Source organism: Nerophis lumbriciformis, linkage group LG17, assembly GCF_033978685.3.
Source record: "Nerophis lumbriciformis linkage group LG17, RoL_Nlum_v2.1, whole genome shotgun sequence".
In the NCBI taxonomy this organism is placed as follows: Eukaryota; Metazoa; Chordata; class Actinopteri; order Syngnathiformes; family Syngnathidae; genus Nerophis; species Nerophis lumbriciformis.
Genome location: NC_084564.2, coordinates 9222501 through 9236264, shown reverse-complemented (window position 1 = coordinate 9236264; position 13764 = coordinate 9222501). Strand labels below are relative to the sequence as shown.

The window sequence follows — 13764 nt, the reverse complement described above, 5'->3', positions numbered from 1 at the left end:
TTAAGTTCTCAAATTACATCAACAAAAATGAGTAAAGTTCCGAAATGATGACAAACAAATGTGCTAAATTTCTAAGATGTCAAAAGCAAAAACAAATGTGCTTAAGTGCTAAAAATGACACCACATAAATGTGTTAAAACGCTAAGGTGCTAAAATGATGACATAAAATGTGATAAAGTGCTAAAATGATTGTAACAACAACAAGATTAGCTAAAATGACAACAAACATATGTGCTAAAATTACGACAACAACAAACAAATGTGCTAAATTGCTAAAATGATGACATTAATTAATGTGCTTAAGTTCTAAAATTACATCAACAAAAATGAATAAAGTTCTGAAATGATGACAAACAAATGCGCTAAAGTTATAAGATGACATCAAAAACAAATGTGCTTAAGTGCTAAAACGGCATCAACAACAAATGTGGCAAAGTGCTAAAATGACAGCATCAACAACAAATGTGCTGAAATGACAATGACCAACAAATGTGCTTAAGTGCTACAATGACAACGTCAACAACAAATGTGCTAAAATGCCAAAATCAACAACAAATGTGTTAACGTGCTAAAATGTCTATCAACAACAAATGTGCTAAAGTGTTAAACTAACGACAAACAAATGTGCTTAAGTCCTAAAACGACAGTAACAAAACCAAAATTAGCTAAAATTACAACAAACATATGTGCTAAAATTACGACAACAACAAAAAAATGTGCTTAAGTGCTAAAATGATGACACTAAATAAATGTGCTTTAGTTCTCAAATTACATCAACAAAAATGAGTAAAGTTCTGAAATGATGACAAACAAAAGTTCTAAGATGTCAAAATCAAAAACAAATGTGCTTATGCTGAAAATGACACCACATAAATGTGTTAAAACGCTAAGGTGCTAAAATGATGTCAATCAATTTGCTAAAGTGCTAAAATGACAGTAACAACAACCAAATTAGCTGAAATGACAACAAGCATATGTACTAAAATGACGACAACAACAAACAAATGTGCTAAAGTGCTAAAATGGTGACACTGAATAGATGTGCTTGAGTTCTAAAATTACATCAACAAAAATGAATAAAGTTCCGAAATGATGACAAAAAAATGTGCTAATGTTCTAAGATGACAACATCAAAAATAAATGTGCTTAAGTGCTAAAATGACACCACATAAATGTGTTTAAATGCTAAGGTGATAAAATGATGACAGAAAATTTGCTAAAGTGCTAAAATGACAGTAACAACAACAAGTTTAGCTAAAATGACAACAAACATAAGTGCTAAAATTACGACAACAACAAAAAAAATGTGCTTAAGTGCTAAAATGATGACACTAAATAAATGTGCTTAAGTTCTCAAATTACATCAACAAAAATGAGTAAAGTTCTGAAATGATGACAAACAAAAGTTCTAAGATGTCAAAATCAAAAACAAATGTGCTTATGCTAAAAACGACACCACATAAATGTGTTAAAACGCTAAGGTGCTAAAATGATGTCAATCAATTTGCAAAAGTGCTAAAATGACAGTAACAACAACCAAATTAGCTGAAATGACAACAAGCATATGTACTAAAATGACGACAACAAACAAATGTGCTAAAGTGCTAAAATGGTGACACTGAATAGATGTGCTTGAGTTCTAAAATTACATCAACAAAAATGAATAAAGTTCCGAAATGATGACAAACAAATGTGCTAATGTTCTAAGATGACAACATCAAAAATAAATGTGCTTAAGTGCTAAAATGACACCACATAAATGTGTTTAAATGCTAAGGTGCTAAAATGATGACAGAAAATTTGCTGAAGTGCTAAAATGACAGTAACAACAACAAGTTTAGCTAAAATGACAACAAACATAAGTGATAAAATTACGACAACAACAAACAAACGTGCTAAATTGCTAAAATTATGACATTAATTAATGTGCTTAAGTTCTAAAATTACATCAACAAAAATGAATAAAGTTCTGAAATGATGACAAACAAATGCGCTAAAGTTCTAAGATGACATCAAAAACAAATGTGCTTAAGTGCTAAAATGACAATGTCAATGACAAATGTGCTCAAGTGCTAAAATGGCGTCAACAACAAATGTGCCAAAGTACTAAAATGACAGCATAAATGACAATGACCAACAAATGTGCTTAAGTGCTACAATGACAATGTCAACAACAAATGTGCTAAAATGCCAAAATCAACAACAAATGTGTTAACGTGTAAAATGTCTATCAACAACAAATGTGCTAAAGTGTTAAAATAACGACAAACAAATGTGCTTAAGTCCTAAACCGACAGTAACAAAACCAAAATTAGCTAAAATTACAACTAACATATGCGCTAAAATTACGACAACAAAAAAATGTGCTAAAGTGCTAAAATGATGACACTAAATAAATGTGCTTAAATTCTCAAATTACATCAACAAAAATGAATAAAGTTCCGAAATGATGACAAACAAATGTGCTAAAGTTCTAAGATGTCAAAATCAAAAACAAATGTGCTTAAGTGCTAAAAATTACACCACATAAATGTGTTAAAACGCTAGGGTGCTAAAATGATGACATAAAATTTGCTAAAGTGCTAAAATGATTGTAACAACAACAAGATTAGCTAAAATGACAACAAACATATGTGCTAAAATTACGACAACAAACAAATGTGCTAAATTGCTAAAATGATGACATTAATTAATGTGCTTAAGTTCTAAAATTACATCAACAAAAATGAATAAAGTTCTGAAATGTTGACAAACAAATGCACTGAAGTTCTAAGATGACATCAAAAACAAATGTGCTTAAGTGCTAAAATGAAAATGTCAATGACAAATGTGCTTAAGTGCTAAAATGGCGTCAACAACAAATGTTCTAAAGTGCTAAGATAACAACAACGAACAAATGTGCTAAAGTGCTAAAATGACAAAATCAACAACAGATGTGCTAAAGTGCTAAAATAACGACAAACACGTGCTTAAGTGCTAAAATGACACCATATAAATGTGCTAAAACGCTAAGGTGCTAAAATGATGACAATAAATTTGCTAAAGTGCTAAAATGACAGTAAAAACAACAAAATTAGCTGAAATGACAACAAACATGTGCTAAAATGACGACAACAACAAACAAATGTGCTAAATTGCTAAAATGATGACATTAATTCATGTGCTTAAGTTCTCAAATTACATCAACAAAAATGAATAAAGTTCTAAAATGATGACAAACAAATGTGCTAAAGTTCTAAGATGACAACATCAAAAAGAAATGTGCTTAAGGGCTAAAATGACACCACATAAATGTGTTAAAACGCTAAGGTGCTAAAATGATGACAGAAAATTTGCTAAAGTGCTAATATGACAATAACAACAACAAGATTAGCTAAAATGACAACAAACATATGCGCTAAAATGACGACAACAACAAACAAATGTGAAGTGCTAAAATGATGACACTAAATAAATGTGCTTAAGTTCTAAAATTACATCAACAAAAATGAATAAAGTTCTGAAATGATGACACTAAATAAATTTGCTTAAGTTCTAAAATGACATCAACAAAATTGAATAAAGTTCTGAAATGATGACAACAAATGTGCTAAAGTTCTAAGATGACAAAATCAAAAACAAATGTGCTTAAGTGCTAAAATGACACCACATAAATGTGTTAAAACCCTAAGGTGCTAAAATGATGAAAATTTGCTTAAGTTCTGAAATGGCAGTAACAACAACAAAATTATCTAAAATGACAACAAACATATGTGCTAAAATGGCAACAACAACATAAAAATGTGCTAAAGTGTTAAAATGATGACACTAAATAAATGTGCTTAAGTTCTAAAATTACATCAACAAAAATGAATAAAGCTCTGAAATTATGACAAACAAATGTGCTAAAGTTCTGAAATTATGACAAACAAATGTGCTAAAGTTCTAAGATGACAACATCAAAAACAAATGTACTTAAGTGCTAAAATGATACCACATAAATGTGTTAAAACCCTAAGGTGCTAAAATGATGACATAAAATTTGCTTAAGTTCTAAAATGGCAGTAACAACAACAAAATTATCGAAAATGAAAACAAACATGTGTGCTAAAATGGCAACAACAACAAACAAATGTGCTAAAGTGCTAAAATGACACTGAATAAATGTGCTTAAGTTCTAAAATTACATCAACAAAAATGAATAAAGTTCTGAAATTATGACAAACAAATGTGCTAAAGTTCTGAAATTATGACAAACAAATGTGCTAAAGTTCTAAGATGACAACATCAAAAACAAATGTACTTAAGTGCTAAAATGATACCACATAAATGTGTTAAAACCCTAAGGTGCTAAAATGATGACATAAAATTTGCTTAAGTTCTAAAATGGCAGTAACAACAACAAAATTATCTAAAATGAAAACAAACATGTGTGCTAAAATGGCAAAAACAACAAACAAATGTGCTAAAGTGCTAAAATGATGACACTAAATAAATGTGCTTAAGTTCTAAAATTACATCAACAAAAATGAATAAAGTTCTGAAATTATGACAAACAAATGTGCTAAAGTTCTGAAATTATGACAAACAAATGTGCTAAAGTTCTAAGATGACAACATCAAAAACAAATGTGCTTAAGTGCTAAAATGACACCACATAAATGTGTTAAAACGCTAAGGTGCTAAAATGATGACATAAAATTTGCTAAAGTGCTAAAACGATTGTAACAACAACAAAATTAGCTAAAATGACGACGACAACAACAAACAAATGTGCTAAAATGGTGACACTAAATAAATGTGCTTAAGTTCTAAAATTACATCAACAAAAATGAATAAAGTTCTGAAATGATGACAAAGAAATGTGCTTATGTTCTAAGATGACACGATAAAAAACAAATTTGCTTAAGTGCTAAAATGACAACAACAAACAAATGTGTTTTAAGTCCTAAAATGACATCAACAACTAATAAAGTTAAAGTTAAAGTTAAAGTACCAATGATTGTCACACACACACTAGGTGTGGCGAGATTATTCTCTATGTGATAAAGTGCTAAAATGACGATAAGCAAATGTGCTAAAGTGCTAAAATGACAACGTTAATAAATTTGCTACTGTGCTAAAATGTCAAAAAATAAATAAATGCTTAAGTGCAAAAATGACAAACAAATGTGCTGAAATGTTGAAATAATGTGTTAAAATACTAAGGTGCTAAAATGATGACAACAAAAGTGCTAAAATGACAACAAACAAATGTGCTGAAATGTTAAAATGATGTGTTAAAATACTAAGGTGCTAAAATGATGACAACAAAAGTGCTAAAATGACAACAAACAAATATTGATAAAATATCAATAAATGTGCATCAATGACATCAACAAAAATTAATAGTGCTAAAATGACAACAACAAAATTGCTTAAGTGCTGAAATGGCAACAAAAAATAACTAAAGTGTTAAAATGACAACAACAAACTAATGTGCCAAAGTGCTAAACTGACGACAAGAAATAAAAAAGTTCTAACAAAAATTGCTAAGGTTCTAAATACGTGCTGAAGCTCTAAAGTGCTGAAATAACCACAACAACCACAAATGTGCTAAATGTAACACTAGTGCCATAAGGACAACAACAAAATGTGCTAAAGTGCTAAAATGTCAAGGACGACAAGAAAAAGATGTGTCCGCTGTGTTGCAGCTTTCAGCGTGGCCCACTGGGAGCAGCTGCAGCGAGAGAAGCAGGAACTGGAGTGGCGTTTTGAGGCGGAGCTTGGGGACTTGCGAGCTCAGCAGCAGAGCGAGCTGGGAGCGCTGGAGGAGCGGCTGAGAGTCCAGCACACGGCCGAGACCAGGAGCCTGAGGGCCCTCCAGCGCGCCCAGCTGGGTCACCTGAGGGAGCGGCAGCAGGAGCAGGTGATTGTCTGTGCACTGGGACTCACGCTCTAATCGCTATGTGTGACAAAACCTTGTGTGGAGCAGATGGAGGAGATGAATGAAAACCAGCAGGCGTCCATCATGGACATGGAGAGAGCTCACAACCACACTCTGGACACCCTGCAGGAGGAGCATGCCAGGACTGTGACCAGTACGACCTCAACTACTTCCTCTCCTACAAAACAACAATATTAATAATCATCATCAGAATCATAATAACAACAACAATAATAATAATAATGATAACAATAATAACAACAATAACAACATAAAAATAATAATAATAACTATAATAATAACAACAATAATACTAATACTAATAAAAATAAAAATAATAACAATAATAATACTAATAAAAATAACAATAACAATACTAACAAAAACTACAATAATTATAATAATAATAACAACAATAATAACATAAAAATAACTATAATAATGATAAAAATAATACTAATAAAAATAACAATGATAATAATAATAATACTAATAAAACAACAATAATACTAATAAAAACAACAATAATAACAATAATAACTATAATAATAAAAATAATACTAATAAAATAACAATGATAATAACAATAATAATACTAATAAAACAACAATAATACTAATAAAAAACAACAATAATAATAATAATACTAACAAAAATAACAATAATAATAATAATAATAAAAACAACAATATAATAACAATAATAATAGTAAAAACAATAATAATAATAACAACAACAATGATAATAATAATAATAATAACAACAATAATGATAATAACAATAATAATAACAATAATAAAACAACAATAATAATAACAATAATAAAAACAACAACAATAATACTACTATTTAAACAACAATAATAATAATAATAATGAAAACAGTAATAATAACATTAACAATAATAATAAAACAATAATGATAAAAACAGTAATAACAATAATAATTAAAACAAATATATATATAATAATAATAATAAAAATAACAATAATAATAAAACCCAATAATAATAACAACAACATCTGATTGGCAGACCTGAAGATGGCTCACGAGCAGCACAGGAAATCTATGGAAGAAGACTTTGAGAAAATCAGACTCTCATTACAGGTAACACTCTTTCTTTTATTTTTATTTTTTCTTTCTTTCTTTCTTTCTTTGAATTTCTCTTTCTTTCTTTGAATTTCTCTTTCTTTCTTTCTGTCTTTATTTATTTTTGTTCTTTCTTTTTCTCTTTTTTCTCTTTCTCTTTCTTTCTATCTTTCTCACTTTTTTCAATTTCTTTTTTCTGTCTTTCTTTCAGTTTTTTCCCCTCTTAATTTCTCTTTCTTTCTGTCTGTATTTCTTTCTTTCTGTTTCTCTCTTTTTTTTATTTCTTTAGGTTGATTAGCAACACTAAATGGTCCCTAGTGTGTGAATGTTGTCTTGTCTATCTGTGTTGGCCCTGCGATGAGGTGGCGACTTGTCCAGGGTGTACCCCGCCTTCCGCCCCAATGCAGCTGAGATAGGCTCCAGCACCCCCCGCGACCCCGAAAAAGGACAAGCGGTAGAAAATGGATGGATGGATGGGGTTCTTTTGCTCTTTTTATTTATTTTTCTTATTTTCTTTCTCTTTCTTGTTCTTTCTTTCTCTCTCTCTTACTCTTTCAAATTCTTCTCTTTTTCTTTTTATTTCTTGCTCTTTCTTTCTCTTGTTCTTTTTTCTTTCTTTTTCCTTGTTCTTCCTTTTCCGTCTTTGTTTTTCTTTCTTTTTTTCTTTTTATTTCCCCATTCTTTTTTTTTCTTTCTTTACTTTTCTATCGCTTTCTATCTCTCGTTCTTTTTTATTTATTTTTTTCATCTCCTTTTTTACTTTTCCCATCTTATTATTCTTTCTTTGTTTCCTTCTTTCACTCTTTCTTTCTTTTTAATTTATTTATGTTCCTTTTCTCTCCCTTCTTTCTCTTGATCTTTTTTCTTTATTTCTTTCTTTCTTTCTTTCTTTCTTTCTTTCTTTCTTTCTTTCTTTCTTTCTTTCTTTCTTTCTTTCTTTCTTTCTTTCTTTCTTTCTTTCTTTCTTTCTTTCTTTTAGTTTCCTTGTTTCATTTAATATTTTTCCTTTTAATTACCACTCCTTTCTTTTTTCCCTTTTTCTTCCTTCTCTTTCCTTTTTCCCCTGAGTTTCTTTTTGCTTCTTCTTTTCTTTTCTTTTCCTTCTCCTTGGTCGTGTCCCTCAGCAGTCATGTGTTGTTCCCGCCAGGATCAAGTGGACATGCTGACCTTCCAGAACAGAAGTCTGAGGGACCGAGCCAAGCGCTTTGAGGAAGCTCTTCGTAAAAGCACTGATGAGCAAATAGTGGTGAGAAATCGCCCTCCGTTACTTACTTACTTAGTTACACAATAACTACAAAATTATATATATATATATATATATATATATATATATATATATATATATATATATATATATATATATATATATATATATATATATATATATGATTGGTGCAGATTGAGATTGAGTTATTGTTAGTTATATAGTGGCATAGTTAGTTTGGTAGGGAGGTCATTTTGTGTGTTGGTTAGTTAAGTTGGTTAGGGAGTGATGCAGATCATTATGTAGGACAAGTTAGTTGGTCAGTTAGTTAGGGTATGTAACTAAGGAGTCTGGTCGCCATCTAGGTGAGGTGTGGGATGGATGAATCTTATTATATGAGTATGTTTGTTAGTTAGTTAGTTGAGATGACGGCTATGCAGGATGTAGTTAGGTACAGTGGTGGGTTTCTAGTTATTTAGCTAGTGAAGATGGTGGGTATGTAGGATGTAGTTAGGTAGAATGTGTGTTTTTAGTTAGTCAGTTAGGATGACAGGTAAGATGCAGTTGTAGTTAGTTAGTTAAGATGACAGGTGGGCAGTTTGGATGTAGTTAGGTAGTACGTTCATATTTTTTTAGTTAGGATGATGGGTAGGTAGGATGTAGGTAGGTTTTTAATTGTTTAGTTAAGTAGTCAAGATGACAGGTATGTGGGATTTGGTTAGGTAAATAGGTAGGTTTTTAGTTAGTCGCTGTAGTTAGTTAGGTAGTTACTGTAGTTAGTGAGTTAGTTAGTATAACAAGTAGGTAGGGTGTAATTAGGCAATTAGCTAAATACAGCAATGGGTTTGTAGGATAGAGTTTGGTACAGAGGTAGGTTTTTGGTTAATTAGTTCATATGACGGGTATGTAGGATGTAGTTGATCAGTTAATTAGTTAGTATGACAAGTAGGTAAGTATGATTTAGTTAGTTTGTTAGTTAGTTGGTTATTTAGTTACTTTGTTAGTTAGTTAGTTAGCTAGTTAGTTAGTTAGTTAGTATGGCATGGAGGAAGGTAGGTAAGATGTAGGTAGGTAGTAAGTTAGTTAGTCAGTATGACAGGTACAGTAGGTAGGAAGGTAGGATGTAGTCAGGTAGTAAGTTAGTTAGTCAGTACGACAGGTATGTAGGATGTAGTTAGGTAGTATGTGTGTTTTTAGTTAGTAGTTGGTCAGTTGATTAGTTAGTATGACAGGTAGGTAAGTATGATTTAGTTAGTTTGTTAGTTAGTTGGTTATTTAGTTAGTTAGTTAGTATGGCGTGGAGGAAGGTAGGTAAGATGTAGTTAGGTAGTAAGTTACTTAGTATGACAGGTACAGTAGGTAGGAAGGTAGGATGTAGTAAGTTAGTTAGTCAGTATGACAGGTATGTAGGATGTAGTTAGGTAGTATGTGTGTTTTTAGTTAGTAGTTGGTCAGTTAATTAGTTAGTATGACAGGTAGGTAAGTGATTTTGTTAGTTAGTTGGTTATTTATTTATTTAGTTAGTTAGTTAGTATGGCATGGAGGTAGGTAGGTAAGATGTAGTTAGGTAGTAAGTTAGTCAGTATGACAGGTACAGTAGGTAGGAAGGTAGGATGTAGTCAGGTAGTAAGTTAGTTAGTCAGTATGACAGGTATGTAGGATGTAGTTAGGTAGTATGTGTGTTTTTAGTTAGTAGTTGGTCAGTTAATTAGTTAGTATGACAGGTAGGTAAGTATGATTTAGTTAGTTTGTTAGTTAGTTGGTTATTTATTTAGTTAGTTAGTTAGTATGGAGTGGAGGAAGGTAGGTAAGATGTAGTTAGGTAGTAAGTTACTTAGTCAGTATGACAGGTACAGTAGGTAGGAAGGTATGATGTAGTCAGGTAGTAAGTTAGTTAGTCAGTATGACAGGTAGGTAGGTAGGATGTAGTAAGTTAGTTAGTCAGTATGACAGGTATGTAGGATGTAGTTAGGTAGTATGTGTGTTTTTAGTTAGTAGTTGGTCAGTTAATTAGTTAGTATGACAGGTAGGTAAGTATGATTTTGTTAGTTAGTAGTTGGTCAGTTAATTAGTTAGTATGACAGGTAGGTAAGTATGATTTTGTTAGTTAGTTGGTTATTTATTTATTTAGTTAGTTAGTTAGTATGGCATGGAGGTAGGTAGGTAAGATGTAGTTAGGTAGTAAGTTAGTCAGTATGACAGGTACAGTAGGTAGATAGGTAGGATGTAGTCAGGTAGTAAGTTAGTTAGTCAGTATGACAGGTATGTAGGATGTAGTTAGGTAGTATGTGTGTTTTTAGTTAGTAGTTGGTCAGTTAATTAGTTAGTATGACAGGTAGGTAAGTATGATTTAGTTAGTTAGTTGGTTATTTATTTAGTTAGTTAGTTAGTATGGAGTGGAGGAAGGTAGGTAAGATGTAGTTAGGTAGTAAGTTACTTAGTCAGTATGACAGGTACAGTAGGTAGGAAGGTATGATGTAGTCAGGTAGTAAGTTAGTTAGTCAGTATGACAGGTAGGTAGGTAGGTAGGTAAGATGTAGTTAGGTAGTAACTTAGTTAGTCAGTATGACAGGTAGGTAGGTAAGTAAGATGTAGTTAGGTAGTAAGTTAGTTAGTCAGTATGACAGGTACAGTAGGTAGGAAGGTATGATGTAGTCAGGTAGTAATTAGTTAGTCAGTATGACAGGTAGGTAGGATGTAGTCAGGTAGTAAATGTTAGTTAGTATGACAGGTAAAATGTAATTAGGTAGTAAGTTAGTTTTTAGTTAGTTAGTTAGTATGGCAGGGAGGTAGGTAATATGTAGTTAGTTGGTTAGTATGACAGGTAGATAGGGTGTAATTAGGTAAATAGCTAAATAAAGCAATAGGATAGAGTTTGGTACATAGGTAGGTTTTTGGTTAATTAGTTAGGATGTAGCTGGTTAGTTAATTAGTTAGTATGACATGTAGGTAAGTATTATTTAGTTAGTTAGTCAGTCAGTCAGTTAGTATGTCATGGAGGTAGGTAGGTAAAATGTAGTTAGGTAGTAAGTTACTCAGTCAGTATGACAGGTACAGTAGGTAGGAAGGTAGGATGTAGTCAGGTAGTAAGTTAGTTAGTCAGTATGACAGGTAGGTAGGTAGGTAGGGAGTTAGGTAGTTAGGTAGGTAGGCAAGATGTAGTTAGGTAGTAAATTAGTTAGTCAGTATGACAGGTACAGTAGGTAGGAAGGTAGGATGTAGTCAGGTAGTAAGTTAGTTAGTCAGTATGACAGGTAGGTAGGTAGATAGGGAGTTAGGTAGCTAGGTAGGTAGGCAAGATGTAGTTAGGTAGTAAATTAGTTAGTCAGTATGACAGGTACAGTAGGTAGGAAGGTAGGATGTAGTCAGGTAGTAAGTTAGTTAGTCAGTATGACAGGTAGGTAGGTAGGTAGGTAGGTAGGTAGGATGTAGTCAGGTAGTAAATGTTAGTTAGTATGACAGGTAAAATGAAGTTAAGTAGTAAGTTAGTTTTGAGTTAATTAGTTAGTTAGTTAGTTAGTTAGTTAGTTAATATGGCAGGGAGGTAGGTAATATGTAGTTAGTTGGTTAGTATGACAGGTAGATAGGGTGTAATTAGGTAAATAGCTAAATAAAGCAATAGGATAGAGTTTGGTACATAGGTAGGTTTTTGGTTAAATAGTTAGGCTGTAGCTGGTTAGTTAATTAGTTAGTATGACATGTAGGTAAGTATTATTTAGTTAGTTAGTCAGTCAGTTAGTTAGTTAGTATGTCATGGAGGTAGGTAGGTAATATGTAGTTAGGTAGTAAGTTAGTCAGTATGACAAGTAGGTAGGTAGGATGTAGTTGGGTAGTAAATTAGTTAGCATGACAGGTACAGTAGGTAGTAAGGTAGGATGTAGTCAGGTAGTAAGTTAGTTAGCACGACAGGTACAATGTAGTTAGGTAATAAGTTAATTTTTAGTTAGTTAGTTAGTATGACAGGGAGGTAGGTAAGCTGTAGTTAGTTGGTTAGTATGACAGGTCGGTAGAATGTAATTTCTGTTTATTAGTAAGGAAGTTGTTAAGTAGTTAGTTGCGGTGGGTCAACACTCCAAATGACTTAGTTGTTAGTTGTGACCATGGTTTTGCAGGACGCATTAGCGCCGTACAAACACATCGAGGAGGACCTCAAAAGTCTGAAGGACGTGTTGGGGATGAAAAACCAACAAATCCATCAGCAGGAGCTGAAGATCACCGAGCTGGAGAAAATAGTAAGCTCTCGAATTTTCTGATGTGGTTTGAGCAGCGGGACGTTTGGACTTGGTTGAAGTTGAAATTGTGCGCGTCGCCTCTCGTGTCTTTGAGCAGGCTGAAAGGAACGTTCAGCTGGAGGAGCGCGTGCAGGTTCTACAGCAGCAGAACGAGGACCTGATGGAACGCATCGACAAGAACCTCGCCGTGTCCAGGTGAGTGCTCGCACTAACTAACCAACTAACTAGCATGCTCATAATGAGACGTGTTGTTGGAGATCCATCAAGGCGTGCTCGCTGTTGATGCTGGGATGAGTTTGGTGAGGAAGAACTAGACCGCGGTTGGCCCTCCGATGCACCAAAATGGATGCTGTCAGGTTTAAACACTGATGACATCTATTAAACAAGACCAGAAGCAAAGAAGCAAACAGACATAATTCAATTTGGACTCAATATTGAGGCGACTGTACTCTCTGTAAAGTCTTCTGTTTCCACAACAACATCTGCTTCCCAAGGAATGCCACGTGGGTTTGTAAACAGCTCTTGTTTTTGGTCACATTGAAAACAAAAGAAAAAGATGCCTCGGGCTTGGGCTCATCCTGGATTCAGCTTGAGCAGGTCTTCGATGACAATAGATAACCCCTCCAGTCTCCTCCCATCGTACACAATGGAATTTTCCAAGCCTTTGCTTGGTGCAAGAAAAACAGCCTCTTGTTGGGAACTCAGAATGGACTTTTTTTGATAATTTACATCCAATTTTTTGAAAGAGACTCTGGCAGGAAGTCTTCCCACTCGGGTTTCACTAACGTGTCCGCTCCGTCGCCAGGCAACTGTCGGAGGAGAACGCCAACCTGCAGGTGAACGTGGAGAAGGAGAGCACGGAGAAGAAGCGTCTGAGTCGCACCAACGAGGAGCTGCTGTGGCGTCTCCAGACGGGCGAGCTGAGCCCGCGCATGTCGCCCAGCTGCTCCCCCGTCCACCGCCCGCCCTCCTCAGGACCCGGCTCACCCGCACGCCCGCACTCCTTCCACCAATGACCTTCACCCACTTGCTGCCTCCCCCTCTTCACCCTGCAGGTGCACACTTGACTCTTTCTAAAGACGCCCCCTTGTGGTGCATTTTTGAATGTGTACAAACGGCACACCTGAACTAAGACTACTATTTGCACCTACACATCAACTAAGACTTACACATGAATGAAGACTATTTGTGTTTACACATGACGAAAGACTATTATTTGTGTGTACACATGAATAAAGACTATTATTTGTGTGTACACATGAATAAAGACTATTTGTGTGTACACATCAATAAAGACTATTGTGTACACATGAACTAAGACTACTATTTGCATGT

The 13764-nt window shown here is 33.6% G+C and overlaps 1 protein-coding gene across 4 annotated transcripts in view; it reads left to right on the top strand.

Annotated features, from left to right (window-relative positions):
• Positions 1-13764, top strand: part of mtus2b (microtubule associated tumor suppressor candidate 2b) — a 39679-nt gene that overhangs the window by 23982 nt on the left and 1933 nt on the right. For 2 of the 4 annotated variants that reach the window (XM_061972395.1, XM_061972393.1), the window contains exons 8-14: positions 5672-5886; positions 5953-6058; positions 6938-7011; positions 8141-8239; positions 12310-12429; positions 12524-12624; positions 13235-13764. The exon at positions 13235-13764 is cut by the window's right edge and continues 1933 nt beyond it. In XM_061972395.1, coding sequence (XP_061828379.1) covers positions 5672-5886; positions 5953-6058; positions 6938-7011; positions 8141-8239; positions 12310-12429; positions 12524-12624; positions 13235-13445 — 926 coding nt within the window. In that variant the 3' untranslated portion in view covers positions 13446-13764. Of the gene's footprint in view, positions 1-5671; positions 5887-5952; positions 6059-6937; positions 7012-8117; positions 8240-12309; positions 12430-12523; positions 12625-13234 lie in introns of those variants that run through there. The other 2 variants (XM_061972394.1, XR_009816572.1) reach the window with 2 other exon arrangements.